The sequence below is a fragment of the Talpa europaea genome (genome assembly GCF_964194135.1).
Source record: "Talpa europaea genome assembly, chromosome: 3".
NCBI lineage: Eukaryota > Metazoa > Chordata > Mammalia > Eulipotyphla > Talpidae > Talpa > Talpa europaea.
In genome coordinates, this window is record NC_140069.1 from 131,094,269 (window position 1) to 131,117,583 (window position 23,315).

General features: G+C 31.3%; 1 protein-coding gene across 1 annotated transcript in view; it reads right to left on the reverse strand.

Annotated features, from left to right (window-relative positions):
• Window positions 1-840: 840 nt before the first annotated feature.
• POT1 (protection of telomeres 1) overlaps window positions 841-23,315 on the reverse strand; it is a gene marked incomplete at its 3' end in the record, with an annotated part of 44,405 nt that continues 21,930 nt past the window's right edge. The window contains exons 9-19 of the mRNA XM_084230374.1: window positions 18,292-18,447; window positions 14,753-14,922; window positions 14,109-14,197; window positions 12,294-12,350; window positions 11,532-11,688; window positions 9,643-9,848; window positions 7,252-7,387; window positions 5,086-5,174; window positions 3,919-4,010; window positions 2,540-2,645; window positions 841-953 (exon numbers count right to left, since the gene is read on the reverse strand). Coding sequence (XP_084086500.1) covers window positions 841-953; window positions 2,540-2,645; window positions 3,919-4,010; window positions 5,086-5,174; window positions 7,252-7,387; window positions 9,643-9,848; window positions 11,532-11,688; window positions 12,294-12,350; window positions 14,109-14,197; window positions 14,753-14,922; window positions 18,292-18,447 — 1,371 coding nt within the window. The remainder of the gene's footprint in view (window positions 954-2,539; window positions 2,646-3,918; window positions 4,011-5,085; window positions 5,175-7,251; window positions 7,388-9,642; window positions 9,849-11,531; window positions 11,689-12,293; window positions 12,351-14,108; window positions 14,198-14,752; window positions 14,923-18,291; window positions 18,448-23,315) is intronic.

Genomic DNA, 23,315 nt, shown 5'->3' on the forward strand with positions numbered 1-23,315 from the left:
TCTAAACATTCCTAATTAGTGTAAGATGCATATATCACCCCACCCCAAGATAAATAGTAGGTGGTGTAACTCTTCTTGTTCAAAACAGAAAGTTAAAAAATACAAAACAAAACAAAATGATAATATGGAACTTTATAAAAAAATGAAGAAATGATCATTATGAATATTCAGCATTGAAAGAAAGCTATTCTGTGGCACCCATTTAAAGTAAATCGCAGTCCTAAGTACACTGAATTTAACTCAGGCAAGCACTTTCAGTAATATTTGTTTAAGTAAACCCTTTGTAAAAAGAAAAAAACAAAAACAAAAACCACGAACAACTAGACCCCTAGACGCCATGTTAGTAAAAGCTGAGAGATTTGAGTAAGGACATTTTCTAATCCATAAGCATGATAGTCACCAACAATGCTGATTAAAAAACAAACAAACAAACAAACAAAAAATCAGGTCAGGAAAAGCAACAAAGTGTAACCAGGGATGGTGGATGGAAGAGAAATCCAAGACTGATAATATACAACAATCAATAGTGAAGTGATCTTTAGTGTAGAGAAACAAAACGGCTCTCTGGAAGGACTGCAAAGAGTAAATGGAAACAGTATTTATTCAATGAATTTTCTTTTACATCCCTAGTAGCCATCATACTGGATATCTTGAGTAAGAGGAACATTTTGAACTGAGAAGGCTTTAAAACATGTCTATTTGTCAAAAAAATTTTAAACAGTGGTTAACATGGAAAACAAACTAGGGAGATAAATCTTTTACATTTTAAGCAATCTCAGAGAAAATAGGAATGTTTTCTAAAATTACAATATATTACATATGTTATGCTGAATAGCAATGTTAGATAAGATCTTCTGCTATGGTGGTATCACAAATCTGATAGCAAATTTTCTGTTCCACTCCACTTGTGACAGTATATGACTTGATGAAGCATTCCAACCATGGATACGCATCTATAAATGAAAAAGAACAAGCTCTTTGACCATTAATATTAAACAAATAATTCTAAAATACATATATGAGCACAGTGTTTAGTTAGAAAAATTAACATATTTAATTTAGTTTGAAAAGTAAATAAATATCAAATTTAACATCTGTTCTTCCAAATACAAATTGGATTTAGATTTTGTCTTGCACCAATTGTGACGAATTTGACTTTTTCCTCAGTAATAGAAAAGAGTAATTATGAGGTTTTCAAAATGTTTGGTAACAAAGTTACAGTTAGTCATGTGATTCACTAAAGCTAGTAAATAGTGCAGTAAAAAGTAACCATCCAATAAAAAATCATGAGTATTCAATTTTTACTTCTTTTTTCCCTGCTGTTTCCAAGCCTACTGACCTCTGTTTTGTTTTTTTCCTTCATTTGACTGCAAAGAAACTGAACCTGAAGTTCAAATAAGCACAAGCCTCACACTATCTAGCTCAAACTCCCATTAAGTAACAGGCACTGAGACCAGGCAATACTGGTAGTCATGAATGCCATGTCTAAGCTTTGGATGTGACCATGGTGAACCTATTTCTAGAACAATTTATTAATGTTTCTTTAAGTTTAAGTTTAAAAGACATATAATATAGAGCTCAATATTGATAAGGAAGGGTCAGGGATATTGTCACTCTCCTACACTGCTGGTAACTATAAGGTCAGATATTCTTGAAAAGTAATCTGGCAGTAGGTATCCAAAGTTTATCAGTCCATGATTTTGGATACAGAGTTTTAGTTCCCCTAAGTCTATCCTAATTAATCTAAACACCCAACAAAATTAAAACTGACATCAAATAAAAGTTAAACTTTTTTATAGTTGTACACAAATTATCATTTTGGAATAGCTATAAAACATAATGATTGACCAGGAGAAAATACAACCTGATTTAAGAATAACCTATGAAAGTCCACCGACAACAGTTGGATCTGCAAACTGGTTAAATCTGTTGTTGATGAAAACTGCTAAGAAGAGTCAAATTGTCTAAATATGAGTTACACGTCCAAGTTTCAATGTAAACAGAAATAATGTACACAAAAGCAAGACTCAGAGATACAATCAAAACACTTTGATCTGAAGATATGGTTGATGAATCAAATGGTATACAGGAAATATCATAAGTAAAAGTAATTATTAAAATTAAAAAACTTATAATAGTCTAAACTAGTACAATATTGAGTGGAAAATTCATCACAAATTAAACTGGTTAAATGGAGTTTGTTATAGGAAATGTTTCTTGTCAAAAGTCCATCCTAGTTGGTATAATTCCAACTAAAATGTTTATATGAATAAATACAGAAATAAATGGCTTTATAATCACAACTGTCTCCACAAACTATATTTCAAAATATTAAAAAAATGTTCTAATGTAAAGGATTATGATTCATACCTATTTTATCTCTGCCATCACCTTCATCAAAATGCAGATCATACAGTAATCACTTACTACTTAGCAATTTATTTGGATTCAGATTCATACTTCTAAAAGATCACAGATTAGATACATGCCAGGTGCTATTTCAAGAAAAGTAATGAATTGTCAAAATATTATTGCCTACCAATTTTTATTCCTGGGGGACAAAACATATCCATGATCATATCCAAACTTTGCTGAAGGTCATCATTGTACAGAATTTCTGATGCTGGAATTTGGAAGAATTTGTCCTTCAAAAAAATTATATAAGAAAAAAAAAATGATATTAATGTTTTTTAAGGTCATAATTAGAAATATTTCAATACTCATTAAATAATCTAATTATTTCACTTTATCAAGACTATAGATTTCATTAATTTGAATGCTAATCTAAACTCTAAAATTGGATTTACTACTTTAACAACAGTGAAACATATATATGTATGCACACTTGTTCAAGGATCAACTGCCACACATATATGTATATATCAGTGCTGTTGTCAGAGTAAATATTTCTTATAGATTGATAATAGTTATTTAATAGGTGGATAAATGAAATGTTTATGTAGGAGAAAAATTCTCTCCTTAAATGAGAGGTCGGGCCTTTGTCCTTGATTACTGCTGGTAATCTCTAAGCATTTAGAATGTCCTGCCAGGTAGGACAGTATTAGACAGACTAACAATGTGTTTTATGGTGAAGCATTTGGAGCATATATTATGATTACAAACTTAGGTTAGCCAAATGGGCAGTCAATTATAACTACAAGATGGCTGAGCTTCTCCAGTTGGCAATATTCCACGTGAACTGTTACCACTGCAAGGAAATTAATTCTGTCTCCTTCTGTAGGAGTAGTGGACAACTGGTTGCTCCACTTGGAAAGTTTGAAACTTTCCTAGGTTCTGCTCTATGTACTTCCTTTGGTTGATTTAGTTAACTGTTCTTCAGCAGTAATAAACCTTAACAGTGAGTATAATAGCTTTGGATAAGATCTTTGAGTCTTTCTGGTAAATTATTGCATCAAAGAGTGGTCTCATGAACCTCTGAACTTTTAATTAGTACTAGAAATGAGGGTGGTTTTAGAAACCCCCAAACTTGGAATTGTCAGAAATTAAAGCTGGTTTTTTTTTTCAACCAGTTAACTAGCTTTACACAATATAATTATATCCATAGCAAAGTAATTGTGTTTTCTGTAATATTAAATGTGGAGTCTTATAAACCCTGGTGAAATGCTGACAAATAATTCCTGGATGGTGTGGCTATACCTTTAGCTCCTGAAGCAGAACTTTTTCAGGGTATAAAGACTTTCTTCTCAAATTCCTATCCCTCAATTATTTATTATTTGGATATTAAATTTATAATGTCTAATCAAAGGAAGATAAATTATGTAGACAATTTAATTTTGTGTCTACATTTTTCTAGGTTGTTAAATCTTTACAGTAATAAAGGTGATAATAAAAGTATGTTAAAATTCAAAAAAGTATTATTTTTTAGTTAGAAATATCTTCATTACTCCTGTTACTTACGGAATCCATGAGATATGCTTCCACTACTCCTGTTCCATCATCAAGAGTAAATGTCATCACAAACACATGTTCAAGGGGTACAATACCTAGCACTAGTAAAGGAAAAAAAGATTAAACCACATAAAACTAGAGTAAAAGTTGTATGATAGTATGTTCCTGTTAATTTTGTTTACTAAAATAGAGATAAAGAAAAACTATATATATATACTTTTTGTTTTCCAATACCAATATATAAATTCATTTTGTGGGTTCATTTTGGAACATTACTTTATACCTACATAGGGAACATATTTACGAGCAACTTTTTGAAAAATTAATGTATTTTAGGAGCCTCAATGGTGGTGCAGGGGTTAAAGACTGCACTTGATCCCAGGCTGGCCAGAGTGCAATCCACATGGCAAAAATTATAAAAATAGATGTGAGATGCTAATAAATGAGGGGAACTCAGAGCAGCATATACAATATATTAATATGTAAATAACTTTAGAAGAGAATTTCAAAAGAAGAAAGTAAATAATATTCTCAAGGTTCAACTTTACCAAGTCTGTTGATTTTATAGGAGAGGGAATAGATTAATTCTAATTAATTAACTCTAATTCTAGGAGACAGAAAATGGCCTATGTTAGGCAGATTTTGCTTCACTACTAAGAATTACCTAAAAATGAAGGCGATGTGTTGCTGTAAAATGTAATATATGCCTTGTTACTTAAAGAGCTTTAAGTCAAAGCTGGATGACTACATGGTCTGCTGTGCCATGTGAGATAAAGCAGTCCTTTTGATTTTGAAGTAACATAACAAGGTTCTTGTTCCAGGTAAAGACTTCTACTGGGTAGAAATGAATAGCTTTCTCTAAAACTGCTTTCAATCCCATGAAATGCTGAGATTTTTCAGACTCTTTATTTACAATTAATGATTAATACTAAAATTACAGTTGATTAAAATGTAATGATTAAAAGATAAAGGAATAATTTGAAAGTAATTTTCAATTTTTTTTTAAATTTTTATTTTGTATTTCTATTATAATCACTGTGAGTAGTTTTAAGAATAATTAAACTTTAACCCAGGCTTTGAACTGGTTTAAATATATTCACAAATTATGAAATGGAATCTATGAGATCACCTTTTATAAAGACAGTTAAAGTTGCAGAACACAGAAACTGATCTAACCTTCTGCCACAGAAGAAGGAACCCATGATACTTTATCAACCAGGGAATCTAAATTTTGTATTGGTCTCAAATTGGAACACCGTTTACATCTGAAATAAAAGAAAAAATCATTTAAAATTTATTATAATTAGTTTGTTGTTACAACCCATTTAATTATTATAACTTATTTTTGCTGTTTAAGCATGCATGGTTTAAATATTATCAAATAAAAGAGTATGGCACCTTCCATATTATAATTTGCATGTTATAAATGTAATTATATTAAAAAATAAGTCTTTTACAACTGAATAAACTAAAAAGGATGGTATGGTCCTGAATAAACACTATTAACTGAGATTGAGTCAGGTTCTAGGTCCAGGTTGTTATTTCAACTAGTTTCCTTATTTGGAAAATCAAAAAAAGATTCTGAGGTACTTTCTTTGATGACTCTCTGAGCAATATATAATGGCCAACATCTTAAATATAGCCTATATTTAAAAAAATCAACATTAGCAAAATTTTGGGTACTATAGTGAGTGAACACATAGAGGTTCATAGTTGATGATGCCTAACACTATAATTACCTACTGCAATATAAATCAAATTAAAACTACACAATATACTAAAATTACACTTTACTCAGTATACTATTTTGATTTACTTATGTACAAACACATTGTAAGCAGTGCAGTTTATTTATTATAAGTATTGTAATGTTTAGGAGATATTGAAAGGAAAATATTAAGTGTGGTGGGTGTAGTATGGTAACATACATACATCCAAAGAGGTGTGAATCTATAACCGTGTGTCATATACAGTACTGTATACCAATGTTGTTACCTCAATACAAAAGATAATACAGTTGAAAAGAATAGTGGAAAGTGGAAAACAGCACAAAATGCAGAAATGAAAACTAAATGTATCTGTATTTAAAAAAAAAATAGTTGTTAGTTGTTAACAAATCAGTAGTTAGTTGTTAACAAAACAACTAAAATCTACTCACATGTATTTAATTAATATAAAATATAAAAACAAAGAAATGTGAAAGCAAAGGAGTAACTGGTAATTACCAAACCCCACTCCAGAAAAAGAATAACTAGAACAAAGCAATAAAAATAGGAGATGAAAATAAACATTAGGGCCAAAAATTATAATTAGATGAAGTCATTATGTAAAAATATGCAGAACAATTAATTTATCTAGAAGATAAAATACTGAACCTAAATGAACTACTGGGAATTTCAAACACATAATGCTAACATTGACAAAGTAAAATGTCACAGACTCATAATCACAGAGGATATTAAGCACTCTGTAAGAAGTATTTATACCAACAAAATTGCAAAGGAAAAAAAGTTTTGAATATACTTAACAATTTCATCAAATGAACATAAAAAAATGCCATTAAACAGCATTAAAAATATAAGAATAACACCGGTTGTGATCTACCTATCTGGTAACAAAGGAAATATGCCAAAAACTTTCAAAAGGACTTCATTTAGCATTAAGCACAGTCGTAAATGAAATAAATGGAAGGAACATACATCCATTAATAGAAAAATGGGTTAGTAGTGACATTCATAAAATACTTCATAGACATTAAAATGAATATGAAATCTATATAGTGTACAGATTTATATGTAATGTATATAAGTATACATTAATATAAATATATCTTGAAAATAATATTGAAGAAAAAGCAAGTTGCAAAGAGTAGGCATAGTATGGAATATTTGGCATAAATTTTGAAAATCCAAGCTAATATGCAATATTGCTTAAAATTCACACAAATAGCAAGAACATAGAAATACTTATTGAGAAGGACTGACTCCAAGTTTGAGAAAGTGATGGCCAAAAGGGAAGAAAGGGAGCGGGGGCTGGTATGGGAAGAGTTTCTTCTATATCTAAACAGAAGGTACAAAAGTTCTGGAGGAATTTACAATGTAAATTTTTGACATTTTTCTGTATTTAAAATATCTCAATGGGGTAGCCTTGTACATAGGACATTATGGCACATTATAGGCACTCATATATATATATATATATATATATATGTATAATCAAATGAATAGATATATACCAAAAAATTTAGTACAATGAATAGTTTATATAAACTAGTGTGATAAAACAATAAAAATAATCTTAAGCAGTTTTTAATTCTAAAACTTTCTAGAACTGAAAACATACCCATAGTGATGTAGATTTCCTTGTATAAGGAATGGTGCTGAGAGGTCTAAGAGTTCCAGTTCTTCATGGCCAGATTTCACAGGAATTATACTATGAAACTTATCTGAGAGTTTGCAGATTTCACTGAGTGTACCACCTATTGAAAGAGAATACACACACACTTCAAGTACTACAAATATAATGCAGACAAAACAAAGAATCTATGAAGTAATACACAAGGGACAGTAACAGGATTGACAGAAAAAAGTCAATGAAAACCATGAATTTATAAATTTAATATACTTATTCTGAAAATAATAATTTGTAAACTTAGCATTCTACACATTGATTAAAGAAACCCATTGTGCATGCAAAAATGCTGACACTACAACAAAATCTTAAACTTTTGAAATTTTAACCATCTTCCTAAATTTAATCAAATTTGTTCTAATGCCAGAAACACTTTGATTCAAGTAATCAAAAGACAATAAAATTGAGAGTCACATTATGACAGAATTTGTATTATTAAATTTGTTCTACAATACTAGTATCTAGGAAAATTTTGTTTTGAGTTTAAAATAAATCTTTTAACTTTCAGGTTAACATCAAATTTAAATGTATCAGCAAAGGATAGATCATGTAGTATGAATTCATATATAGTGTTTGTTTATTTTGCCTAAGAAAAGATCACACTTTCCCCTAAGTTTATGACAGGATGGACATTAAAACTATCATGCGTACCCGATGATCCTTGTCTCCTAAGAATGATTGTGTAAATACTGTTTTCTTTGGCTCATCTATCTATAATTCCAACTCAATTTCTGATATAATAGGTTCCTAAGTGGAATGTGATCATACTGCCTTTAAGTTCCAGCCAATGCTAGAGTTCATATACTCAGAAATATGATCAAATAAAAATAGCACATATTTTTATCAAATCCTTTTAAATTTAAAGGTGGTTTCATAGACACTTTCATTAAAAAGCTCTGCAATATGATGTTTTTATTACTTTGGATGTATTTATTTATTCAGTAAATAGTTACTAAGAACAAGTTACAAGCAAGGTGTGCTACCCGTGGACCCCTGGTGCTGAAGATATATTGATAAAATACCCTTGAATTCTGCCCTTACAATTTAATAAGGACACAAATCTATAGACACAACAAAGATAAAAGAAATAGGATCTCTGCTAGAACCCTGTTTTATTTTATTCTTAGGGTATGAAAACAGTCCTACTCTATTTGTATATGTGGACATCTGTATGTGGCTGTGGTTACATCTACCTTCTGGTATAGCTTAAAATATAGCTAATGGAGTACAATGCCACCTATCACTCATCAAAGTAGACAAATATTTTAAAATTCTAGTATATACTCATGAGGGCAGGAATATAGGTAATCTCATATAGTGAAAGTATATATTCATATTAGAATAACTTCTACTAGCAAGTAATTGGGCAATATCTACTAAATTTCTTGTGCCCATAATTATAATTTATCTGGGAGAGAGATAAAGTTCAGCACAGAGTTACTATATCAAAAAACAGAACAGAATTAAACTTCTCAGTGCCTCAGTTTTCTCAAAAATTGCTTATAATAGTATCAGCTGCATAGGATTGTTGTGATGATTAAATAAAAACACAGAAGTAATTAAAATAACTTCTGGCACCCTAGAATATATTAAAATAAAAGAAGTTCATGAAAATAACAATGTTTATAGGCATGTATACACATTTTTTTCTAAAATGACTATTACATACATAAACAGAAAGATGTTAGTAATATAAATTAAAAATACTTTCGTTTCATTATAGGATATTATTAAAAAAAATCTCCAGTAAAATAATGAAACATTAAATTTGTTATTGGAAAAATATGTGGTTTATATATTAAACATTAGCTAAAAATAACATAAAATGGAAAGGAAATGCAGAAGTAAATATGACTCAAAGTTTCATTCTGTTAAAACACATGTAGTTATTTTTACTTCTTTCAAGGAATCCTTACTTGATTTATCAATAGATATCAAAAGAAGACTTTCATTGCATTTCTATGAAACAACAGTGACATCCAGAGGCGAAAATAATATCAACTGTAGACAGCAAGCAGCCTCTTGATCTCTACCCTGCTCAACAAAGTTTGGATATTATTAAGATTACATGTAGTTTTCCAACAGTACGGACAAATATTAACACTTAGCTTTAATGTGTAATTTCAAAATGAATTCAAATAAATTTACGTATAAGTGTACTTATGTATACATTTGAATATAGTTGTTATACAAAATTCCATTTTATGAAATTTACTTGATGTATGTGTCCTAGGTTGCCCCTAAAATATATGTAACAATAATTAAACAGTGAAAGACACAAAAAAAGGTGTATTCTAATAAAACAGTAACTTAAAATCTTACCTTCTATCAAAATTGAACAGTCATTTGAAAGTGGAAGAACACCATTATTTTTCACAAAATGAACAGCTACTTTTCGTTCTCCTTGATCTTCAGTAGTCCACATCTTTGAATCATATAATGGTGTATTTTGTAGTCTAATATCTGGGGCTTTTGTTGCACCCTCTTGCAAAATTATATCCAATTCACCCTCATGTGGAACTTCTTGCCTAAAATCAGTGATGTGAAATAACACAGAACAATCAATATAAGCTTGGAATTCCCAATTTAACAAAGTTTCTAATTTTAAAAACTTGTTTATATGCTCATAGGCTAGTTTTGAAAAAAAGGAGATAAATCATTTTGCATATTAAATGATTCACATTTAATAAAAGATAATTGACGGTATTTCATGGCTGAGTATATCCATATCATAAACTACATTAAATACCAGCCAACTTCCCTGCATGGTTTTGTGATGCCAAGGGAACTGATAATTATTCTATCACCCATTTGTTCTCTCTAAGGAATGCAGTCCTGTCTTCACAGTTAAAAATCTACTTACTACTTGAATAATATCAATGTCATAAGATTCCTATTTTACAAACCAATATTCCCTTCAATTCCTTTTAATCTAGAACAGTAATTTTTAAAAGCCACATGGAAAAGAATGATATAGAAGAAAGGACCTAATTTAGAATCAAAAGATCTGTGTCCTTGCCCTGTTTTTTCTCACTAACTAGACGTATAACTTTAGATAATACTTCTTACACTTTCTGAGATGATTTCCTTTTTTTTTAAAATAATCATATGGAATGGCTTTGTTTAACAAAGTTATATAATTTTAATATAATTTAACGGACTGAAATTTGATAACACTTTAAGAATTAGGTAAAATCAGTTACTTATATTTTAATCTCATCTATTGTATATTGAAACTCAAATGGGTAAAACAGTACCCCTATTTCATTTAAGGAGATCTGCTGATACTTAAGTTTTGGAGGGGAAAATACGTGCATATTATTTATGCACAGAAGTATACCAACAATATAAATACATGCAAATATCACAGAGATGCTATTTATACATTATAGCTATTACAGTAAAAACTTGATTTATGGCATCCAGTGCACAGCATGATGTGATCAATTACCTAAATCACTAAACATCATTATTACATATTTACAGGGAAGATAAGAAAATTGCATAAAAAAGAACTAAAAGTAATTTTTAGAGTATGTCTTGAGCTAATTAAGTAGCACATACTTGTTCTAATGTCTTACAAATTTATTTATATTTTTAGACAATATTTGATTTTGGAATAAAAACTTGGAGACAAAAATTACAAATTACTAACAAAAACTGAAATTATATCTACTTTAGTGTAGTTAGGACAAAAAATTTTCCAATAGGCTTCTTCTATCAGTAGAAGTGTCAACTAATCAGGGTTGTTATCTATTTAAGAATTTTAATTAATAATGGTTTACTTTAAAGATTTTTGTAGCAAATGAGAGTCTCCACAAATATTTACATATTTTTATTATTTGCTTGCATTTACCAGAGCTACTAGATTGAATTTTTACCTGAAAATGGTGCTTATTCTCATTTCAAAGAAAAATCAGAAGGATACTTTCTAAGAATTTAGTATTTCCCTTGAAAAAATTCTGGTGGAGAACTACAAGTGCCTTGGTGATGGTATAGTGTGGTTACATACATCTGAAGAGGTATGACCCTATTTCTCTGAATAATACACGTTGCTATAAACCAATGTTACTTCAAAAAAATTTCTTTCAAAATGTAACATATAAAATCAAAATACACTCATTGCCAGGACTTAAAATACCTATAATAATGTATAATATACACAAATATTACACAATAAAAATTTCTGCTTTATTATGAAAAATACTTACAGTGAATGACATTTAGGACAATAAAGTTTAACTGACTGAAAGAGCCTTTTGGGCTTGTAGGACCTTAATTTTGCTCGGATGCGATATTGTTGGGGAGCTTTTTGTTTCAAAATAGCACACAGTGGGGTTTTCTCCAAATATTGATGATCTGTAAGAACTATAAAGAATTTTTAGATTAGAGTAATCTAGAGGAACCGTAAGTATATTTATGATATAAATCCTTCTGGACCAAATGTATACAATAAAATTTAATTTGAGTTTTATTAATTATCAATGTGGAAGGCTATTTTCTAAGGTTCACTACCACAATGTCAGGCACACAGGTAAGAAGAGCCAAAGAAACACAGAAATCGGGGCCTCTCTGGTGGCGCAAGGGGTTAGGACACTGCAATATGAAGCTATCCGCAGCCAACTGCAGCATGAGTTTGATCCCCGGCCAGGGAGCAACGCACATAGCGCAGCAGACCTCTCCTGACTCGTCCACTGCTCTCCTCAGCAGTGGATTTCAGTAGATCTGCCTGTTCTGTTCTCTACTCTGTCTCTGGTGAATGCTCTCACCCGCCACATCTCTGGCCTACACCCCAGTTCTGTATGCATAAATAAATAAATCTTAAAAAAAAAGAAACACAGAAATATATGTGGATATAGTTTAGCCTCATGGATATCTGCTCTTGCTATTAGAGATGAATAAACTAGCTGGTGAGTAAGGCTTTATGATATGCACTAATACATCCATATTTCAAACATGACATATGGCCTTACTTGTAGCTGATAATTGCTGGCATCTTTCAACCTCATATAGTGATACAGATCCAGTACCTGTAGGAAGGAGAACAAAAAAATTATTCACCTTTAAAAGCCATTGAAAAAGCAACATGACACTAAAAATGACAAAATATTGCTGAGAAACTGAAGAGAATCTAAACAAAGATCTAACCCATTGCCATGTCATTGGGTTAAAAGGATCAATATTGCTAGGATATCAATTCTCTCCATCTTGATCTACAGATTCATATAACCCTAATCAAAATTTCATAAGATTAACATAGAAATAGGAGACTCTATCACTTAAGGGTAAATGCAAAAATTCTAGAATCAAATAAAATCTTGAGAAAGAAAAAGTTGCAGGACTTATGTTACATAACTTTAAGACTCCAGACATGATGGTACCAGCATAAAGAGGGATAAATCGATCAATGTAATTAAATAGAAAGCCTAGGGAAAAAAATCATTTACATTTGATTTTTTGATAAAGGCAACAAAGGAATCTTAAGGGAAAACAAAAATCTTTCAATAAATGCTGCTGCAATAACTTGAAATTAGTATGAGGGGAAAAAAAGCCTACTTGAGATCATACTAGTAAGTAAGGATGAAAAGCCCAGAAATAAATCCACATTTGATTTTTGACAAAGAAGCAAACTATTCATATATACAATATGGATGAATGAATCTCAAAAACACAGTATGTATAATACTATGTATTATTTGATTTACTTGAAATTCTAGGTAGGCACTATTAATCTATGATGGAAAAATACAAAAACTTCTCAGGTGGAGCATGTGTGGATTGGGAAGCACAGGAGTTAATCTTTTGTGATAATGTTAATTTTCTAAAACTGAGGGTACATGGGTTTATGTATTTAGACATAACTCATGGAATAGTACGCTTAGGTTGTCCATTTCATTGTATACAATTTTACCTAAAATACATTATCCTAAACAAATACTGCACTCTAGTTAAAAATATTCATTCTGAAGTATTTAGGAGGTATACTAATGTTTGCAATTTGTACTTTGAAATGCATCAACAAATAAGATGGGCGATGAATGAAGAGAAGTAGGTAGATATATGACAGAGGAAATAAAGTAAAATGTTAGCTGAGAATCTAGGTAGTGGGTATGTAACTTTTGATTGCACAATTGCTTCACCTTTTCTGGATGCTTCAAAGTTTTAATTATGCTGAAAAAATACAATATGAAAGAAAGGGAGAGGTGGATAAAAATAATGACCTCAAAAAATGAAAAATGGGATTTTAATAAAAAAGCACAAGTAATAAATACAGCTACTTTAATGACGCATTCTAAAACAAAGAATTTGATATTTAAATAAGCATTCATTTTGCAATTACTTTAGATAACATTTTACTACATATAATAATATTTATATTTCAATAACTTATTTTGTGTGGTACCATATATGTGCTTCTTCCTCAACATCACTAACAAATGGTCTAAGAATCCAGGGCAAGAAAACTGACAAGCAAATGTTTGCTTGGGAACATGATAGAATTTTACTGAATGTATGTATACCACAAACACACACACACACACACACACACACACACAGAAATGCTACATGCATAAATCAAGTAATTCTTACCACACCAATTTGAAACTGTAATTACATAATTAAAGGACTACTGTTTACTTTTGAACAGGACACAAGACATAGGGTGTTCCTTTATAATGAATATACGGAGTTAACAAAAAAGAGAGAAGGTAGTAAAAAAGATTTAATGTTGATAAAGCCATTTTACTTAGCAGAAACTAAACTGCCAATTTTAAAATTGACCTTACTTGAAACAGTTGGAAAGCTGTCCTCAAGTTCTGCTTGACAGATACCATCTGAACACTGACTGGCTGTCAAATCTGCAGATTGTAAAACCCTATAATTGAAAGAATATAATTTCAAATTTCATAAAACAAAGTCAATAAGGTCAGTGAAGGCGTATTCATAGAAACCAAGAACTCACGAAAATTGAGGGATGGATGGGTGTGTGTGTTTGTGTGTGTGTGTACAAGACACTTTCTGTTACCTATTTATCAAATACAGGCTCTGCTTCCTAATTTTTCAAGGTTATTTTCAGAATCCCAGATATGTATAAAGGTTCCCAAACTTTAATGTCCAGTTTCCACAGTTTGTTGCTTTATTTGGAGAAGGTGGCAAATGATAGAAGAGAGTAAGGTCAAAGAGTAGACATAAGTGCTAGAAAACTTAGACTATAACACTAGTTGTGCTCCTGTTTAGCTCACTGAACCTACAATCACTTGATCTGTTTCATTTTGTTCATTCATTTTAAAAAATGGATAATGGCAAAAACTATGGGGATCAACTACGAGGAATCTATCAAATACTCCTTCCCCACTGCAGAAAAAATGTCATCTTATCAATCAGCTTCATGTTTATATACAATTTTAAAATACATACGTAATGTGCTTACTTCTTCAGCTGATCCACATCAGAGTTACTTTCTGGCAAGACTCTGATTCCCCGACCATAACTGGTACCTCCATGGAGATGAAACTCTAAAGCTAACAATGTCGCTTGGTTCTCTGAATTCACCGATTGAAGTTTGGTATGGAGGCTATAAATTCTAAGAAAGCTTCCAACCTGAAAACAGATTATTATTTAGAAAATGGAGAAAGATCAAACAATATCTGATACTCAAAATATTCAACTACCAATTGGGGGCACAGAACAACTAGGGACTCTGACTAATCAGAAAGGATTTTATTAGCCTTAAGGACACAGTAACAAAACCAAAATGTGTGTGTGTACATACATATGTGTATATGTACAAATATGTGTGTACATGTATGTTTTCAGATGGAAGATATATTCTCATTTCAGAGATACTATAGTGTGAAAAAAGACTGAGCGTGGGCATATATTCACATGTTAGGATAAACAAAAAGATGATACTGGGAAGCAAAAAAAAAAAAATGAAAATAAGCAGAAGTACAAAGAGGGTTCACTGTGTAGAGTTTTATTTTTTAAAAATTAAAAGTGCCTGAAAAAAGTGGAGCAAACACTTAGAAATGTTTAAATTGTTAAATTTGGATGGTAGGTACCTGAGTGTTTACTATCTTCTCTACAAGCACATTTTCATAATAAAACAAAATGTAAAGACCAAGAGAGAATGTATTTATAAAGATAGGTTACAGTGATGACAAGCTGTTATTTCCAGAAATTCCTTCTGGAGGCAGCATTGTATTTTTTTTTTAAGCTTCTGAAATATGTTATGAAATGTGCCAGATGCTCTATTATCATAGACAAAAACTGCTCAGTCTTGTCTGCAAAGTGATAAGATGCCAAAAATAGAAGTGAGTCATAACCAAACAATAAACAAATATATATTTTAAAAAACTGTTATAATATTCTATTTTAATACAGAAACATAAAAAAAATAAAGCCAATATGGCTAAAAGAAATCATTATCCCTTTGGAAATCATTTAAATATGTTTTAAAAACTGTCAAGAAACTTCCCTGTAGGTTCAATATTTTTAATGACCTATATATGTCTGAGAAACCAATGACAGCTCCTACGTCACAAAAGTTCAAAATCTAATTATGACTACATACGTTTTGTGATTATTTTAAAATTTTGTTCGGATAAGACTGGGAACTGAAAATATATTGATTCAATTTCTAGACAAAAGATTTGAAAAATCAGTTTGTGTTTGTATAAAATATTTAGGGAATAAGACCACTTATTTAAGGGCCTCCCCTGGTGGCACAGCAGTTGAGCGCTGGGCTGCCAAGTTGCCCGCAGCCTCTGCAGCGCCGGTTCTATCTCCAGCTGCTGGTGAGGGTCCCACATGGCTCGACAGACCTCTCCTGCCGCCCGGTACTCCCCTTAGCAGTGTATTTCGTCACTCTGCCTATTCTGTTCCCTGCTCTGGCTCTGGTGAATTCTCTCACCCTCCCGCGCTTCTGACTGTACCCAGTGCTTGTATAAATAAACAAATAAATCTTTTTTTTTAAAAGATCACTTACTTAAAAGCCAAGATTTAAGAAAAATGTTAAGAAAAACTTGGGCTGTAAAATGTATTATACACAGAATTCAATTTATTATCTATAATTGTCTTAAGTATTCTCTTTGTTTAAAAAAATCCACATTTATTCCTATTCTTATACACTGAAAATACATTTGTTCCATGTATTTCAGCATAAAAAATGCAATTTAAACAATTGTCTCTAAGTGCTGGGGAGAATTTATTTGTTATCAATGTCATCTGACCCTGGGGATTTCTTAAAATGAAATGGTACAGAGGTTGTCACAGAACAAATGTGATATCAAAGTACCTTAAAAAAAATCCTATAGTCACATTACTTATTATACACCATGAAAATATTTTTCATTTTTCTGTTATATTACTGATAAATAACATGTCATGATATCGTTAGAAAAAATTAAATACCCTACATTTTCTTAATTATTTGTGCTCACAGCACCCTCTAGTGGGCTAAAGATGACAAAATGGGAGCTGAAAAATTCACAGCATTCAGTGATTCATTCACTCACCAGCAGATCTTTTTTACTATATCCTTATACTATGGAAAGTACTATTTTACATTAGGTGCTGTTTGGGGTAGAACAAAGATTTCAAGAAAAGAGTGGGCAACAGAAAGAGATATCGAAGCAGCATAGGGAAAAACAAAGGAATTAAATACAGAATGTAGAATCTAAAAGGCAATTATTTGTCATTCATTAAAAAACTATCTGTAGTAAAAAAGAATTTAGAATTTACATCACATTTTATTGAAATAAATTAATCAATTGTTGATAGCCTCAGAGAAAAAGTATCAAATATTTCTCTGATATGTCAGGTTTGAACATGCACATTACCTAAATGCTGTTATTACCTTCCTGGACACGGTCTTTATTAAATTTGACTTGGGCGGGGTTATTTGTAACACAGTGTGCAGCAGAAATATTTCCTTCAAGAACATTTATTTACAAAGGAAAATGGAGAACTAAAATGCAGATCTAAAATAAATCTGCTCTGTTCCTATAAGCAGAGTATGTAACTCTATAAAGGTAGGGCGGCAGCTACTTGCAAGAAAATCATTTCAGTATAGTATGTTAAGAGGATTGACTTTGGAAACAGCCATTGTACATTCAAATACTGGCTTCACCCAAGCATCTGTGAAATCTTGGCCTTATCTCCCAATGTCTCAATTTTCTATTTTGTAAAATGGGGATGAACAGAGTACTTACTGTATATGACAGTGTTAAAGTGCTGAACAAATATCTGAATAACAATATCTGAAGTGCTTAACAAATTCTACTGCTATTGTTATTAACTTTCATCTCTGCAAATAAAAGATACAATAAATGAAAAAAAATTTTTAAATGTTCCCAATAAGAAGTACCATAAAGAAATAGTGTATTTTTACCTGAAAAACTTTATCTCAAAAGCAGTGAGGAATTTCTAATAAGCTGTACAGTACACAAACACAGACATGAAATTTATGATATATATTAGAGGTGGCTTAACAATTTTTTAAAGTGATGAGTACAAAGCTGCAAATTAGATTTCATTAAATTGATTTAACAAAGTTAAGTTTTTATTTTTACGTTGGAGAACTGGGGTGCAGGCCAGAGATGCAGGGGGGTGAGAGGATTCACCAGAGACAGAGTGGGGAACAGAACAGATGGACCGACTGAAATATACTGCTGAGGAGAGCAGCAAGCAAGACAGGAGAGGTCTGTTGCACCATGTAGGTAGTTCTCTGGCCTGCTGGGGATTGAACTCCTGCTGTAGAGGCTGCAGATAGCTTCACAGTGCTGTGCTTAACCCCTTGCGCCACCAGGGAGGCCCTCCTAATAATTTATTTTAAATACACATCTTATAAATTAAAAAATCAAATGAATTTTGAGGTGAATTCTAGATCTCAAACGTCATTTATAAATGTGTTTACTCTCAAATTTATAAAAATACAAAACAACACACATATTTGCTGCTCAACATCACCTTTAGAGATTTTGCCACTTGAACATGGTTATCATAGACTACAATGTCTACTGTCAGATTCTGCAGCCGATGGATATGATTTAAATCACCGTGAAGAGCAAGGTCTTGTATTAACACTCTCCAAGATGGGAACGGTGTCCTGGTGCCATCCCATACCTGCCATAGAGGGTAAAGTGTAATAATGGTAATGTAAATAAATGCCATTAAATATATTCCCAAGTATATGCTGAACTTTAAACTGTTTTTTTTTTTAAATTATAAAAGGGCAACAGCATACATGTAAATAATGCAAAAAATATAAAGAAAAAAAATTCACATAGCTATGAGCTTAGAAAAAAATCAACATTATATATCTTTTTTCTTCTGTGTATTTATGTATTTTTTTTCTTTTTAACAAATTGGCACTGTATTGTGCTTTTCATTTTTAGTTTCCTGTTAAACACTTTCTCAGACAATTTATTCTTCTAAAATATAATTTTCAAAGGCTTCATATTATTATATGCTATGACAAACACTTTTATTTGGGTTGCTTTAAAAATGTTGGTATTTAAAATAATTTAGTAATTACCTTGCTATAATGAGGAGGTTAAGGGTATGTATGTCACTTTGGCATATTGAGTATTTTGAATTAAAATCACTTAAGAAACAACTAGTGCAAGAAAGGCACTCTTGATTCTTCTTTGAAAACAGGAGTCAAATTCCCATGTGAAGAACAACCTTCCCTTCAATAGAAGGGCCGAAGGCATCCTTATCATGGAGATTGAAACCAGGGCCCAGAAGCTGTGTGAGCAAACATTGTTACTTCTTTACTAATCTACAACCAAGCTATATTCTTGTCAAATTTTTTTTGTTTGTATAAAAGGTATAAAGGTTGGCTGAGTGGGTCACTTTCCTGATTTTCTAAGTTCCAAATCACTGGAAATCCTCATTCCCCACTCACCCCTTACATATCGAATCATATTGTTTTTTTTTTTTTTCCTGTCACTCTATTTTGTGTCAATTTAATTATCTTTAGACAAGCTAAAGAACTTACATGGGAAAGAAAAGATTTTCTCTCTCACTAAAAGCTTTTATGAGTATCTCCTTTCATTTTGTTACGTATAAATTCCTAGCTTTTATGAATTTACTCAATCTTTGCTCTGATTTGAAAAAAGGCCATTAAAAGAATACTGTGCTTATGTTAGATGTCATGAATATAAATGAATGAAAAGCTAGGGTGCTGGGAAAAGAAGAGCTATGCTGGACTGCTAGGTAAGCTACACTGTGATAAGGATGGAAACATGGACACAGGGCAATCTCACCATTTCATCCTTAAAACATTAGCTGGTCTGCACTACATAGGGTTTTAAGAGATGAGCTGGGCTATGCCACGCTCTATAAAGGAATGACAAAAGACATTTGGTTTGAGATGGGAATGTCTCTCTGCATGTCTGAAGAAGTCTGCCTGGACAAGAAGGAACAGGTTATCTGAATAGAAAACACTGCAGGTCTATAGAGAAGGTGTCTGCCGGTGTCAGATAAGAAAGGAAGTACTAAATAATGTTAGTAATAGCTCTAGTTTCAAATAAATAATCATGAGTTTGTGTCACTCACTCTGTTTCCGAAATTATTCAAAGAACCAGGGCAACAGGAGTAGTAGCATGTATTTTTTTTCTACTTGGAATTTGTTCTTTCATTTTCTGTACATTGCTTTGTTTGTTTACAGTCCAATCTAGGAGTCTTTTGGGCAAGGGGTAGAAAGAACAGAGATCTACTATACTGGTTTTATGTTTCACTTTTTAATGCCTAGAAGTCAGATTTTTTTTTTAATTCTGGACTTGAAATTTTTAAATCAAAAACACAAATCTGTTAGGGATTTGTATATTACATACATATGTAATCATTTCCCACACACACAAAATGCATATCAATTTCTAATTTTCTTTACCAGTTTGAGATGGCCAAGTAATTCTTATCATGCATTGAATTGTTACATGTCACTGTTTCTGAGGTTTCTATATTTACAGATAAAACTGGAAGTCCGTACTTGTTTTGTGAGATATCGGTCTACTTTTGATCTAATTCAGTTTGAGAGAATATACCATCTAGGTTCATAACCATTTTGGTAAACAACTCAAGAATTTAAAAAATCTGAATTATATTTAAATTTAAAGTTATCAATTTCAACTTTCACTTGCCATTTCTCAGCATAAAATTTTTTCACATTTTACGTTTAAAATTGCCCACAATGTAAATATATCCCTGTATTATTCCTAATTTTGAAAAGTCTTTGTCTTTTTAAAAATCAGAATGAAGTAACTTTGTTTTTTAAGCTCTTGAACTTATCAACATCATCTTTTTTCTATTTTTAAGAACCATCATTATTATAACAATTCTGTAGCCCTTTCTCTCATACATGGTTATAAGTTGTTCAAAGGGGAACAATCTTTATGGGTGGTAATTTAACAAGAGCTACCAAAATTTTAAATGCACATACTTGAGTCAGAAGTTCTATTTCAAGCAATTTATCTTCATAGATACATGTGAAATAACAAATGTTTAAGTCAGCCTCCTAAATACATTGATGGGAAGCAAGTTTATTTTTGTTTATTTTTTTAAAGATTTATTTTTTATTTATACAATAGCTGGGGTACAGGCCAGAGGTGCAGGAGGGTGAGAGGATTCACCAGAGACAAGTGGGAAGCAGAACAGGCAGACAGACCGAAAGCACTGCTGAGGGGAGCAGTGGGTGAGACAGGAGAGGTCTGCTGCACCATGTGGGTATCTCCCTGGCCAGACAGGAATTGAACCTGTACTGTAGAGTGGACAGCCTCACAACGCAGCACTCAACCCGCTATGCCACTGGGAAGGCCCATGGGAAGCAAGTTTAAATGAACCATTTTATGTCATGTAATGAAAGATAAAACAATTAAATAGCGCCTTAAAGAGGAAAATTTGAATTTGAGACACAAAGGACAGTCATTTGACAAGAAAGACTGGGAGTGATGCACCAGGTAAGAAAGCTAAGGAATGTAAGGAATGCCAGCCAGCTCCAATGGAAGCTAGGAAGAGTCAGGAAGGATTCTTCCAGAGAAACTTTGGAGGGCACTTAGCCCTCTATTTATTTTGGATTTCTGATGTTTTTATTAGGACTTTTGGCCTCCAGAACTAAGAGAATATATCTGTACTATTTAAGCCACTGGGCTATCATAATTTATTATGAATGCCCTAAGAATCCAACGCAAGGAAACTTTCAGGAGGTAATGTAGAAAAATCTCTATGGTGAGAATTAAGGTAAAAAAGCAACTTTAATATAGTGTGTGTAGCATGCTATCATGTGTATGTATACAAAAAGAGAGAAAATAATACATATTTGTATATGAGTTAAAATATTTCTGAAAAGATGTTCAGAGAAACTCTCTTCAGTTGTTACCATGTTTGGAGAGGGAGATGCTGAGGAGGTGGGGAGACAAGAGAGAGAGTCAAAGAGAAACTTTTCATTAAATATAATTTTAAAAATCTTTTAAACACCTAGACAATATTAAAATTACCTATCTAAAAATTAAATACCTTATTAAAATGCTACTTCCCATTTTCTACAGTACTGTTACATTTTCAAGTTCTTGAGTTGAAAGCTTATTCTAATATGCTATGCTATTCTAATGCTAATTATATTCCATGCTATCATATTCTATGATATATATGAATATATCATGTTCTATGTTAATATGCTAAGTTTATTCTAATATGCTATGGTATTAGATTCTAATATGCTTTTCTTCTCCTTTTTTGTTCCCAAAGACATTTAGACCTCTGAATGTTGTCTTTATGTACCTCACTACAGTCTTTATTCTTATGAATATTGCATTCTTAATAACCTGAAATTATAATTAACTTCTCTTGGAAACAACAGTATATGGGGGGAGGGAGAATTTTCTTTTTTGACAGTATCTATGTATTTAGTTTTGGTTGATAACAAATGTTTGCATGGTCCATTTAATATGATTTCTCTGGGTTACACTATATTCTTTTTATCATATTATAGAGAAGATTTATAAACTCTTTACCCCTCTGGCTACCAAAGATTTCTAGCTCTTAACAAGCAAACAAACAAACAAACAAACATAGCTCAAAAGATAAAGCTATGCATATTTAAGAGTTTACTATTCAGAAAAGTAAATTGCATAAAGAAAAATGTGGCTTGCCAGTTAGCCTACAGATACTTTAAACTGTGACTTTAATTCCATTGGTGTAACATGTCTACTAAGTAATTAAGATGAATGTGTTATAGTTGCTAACAAAAGGTTAATACTGGTATCACATCCACATAATATACTATACAATAACCACTAGTATATAATACATAGCATTAACATCATATCCAGGTTGAGATAGGATGATAATAACACTAATGATGCTATCTTCCATGCTGAACAGACCTCATTTGGAGTAATGTGTGGATCCTTCTGTTTTCAAAATATAAATTAAAAAAAAATATTTTAATGCAATCGGAAAGTCAATTTCGAAATAAAAATCACTCAATATTTGACTTCCAAGATATAACATAAGTAGAATATTGCTATATATACTTACTGGTATTTTTTTTTGTTAAGTATATACTATATTTTTAGTATATAAATGAAGATGCATTAATCACTAAACAAAATATAGTGACTGTCTATTTCAAGTATACGACTACAATGTCATTTCATTGTTAGACAGTAATTCATAATAAATACTTCAACTAATTATTATCTGATTTTCCATAATTTCTGTTACCATAGAAATATAAAAATAAACTTTTAAATGTATTTTTCCCATTTTAAATTATTATGACAAAATGTATTTCTGAAAATAGTACTGAGTCAAAGGATTTACAAATTTATTTTACATTGTCCTCAAAAAAAAGTCTGCTATAATTTCTTGCATTTACTTCTGAATATTATATTTTAAAATATATCTGCATGAATGCTGTTTTCACTTACCTAAAAAGGCTATCTATAAAAATGGGATATAGAAATATGTTTTATTGCTTTTGAGAGAAA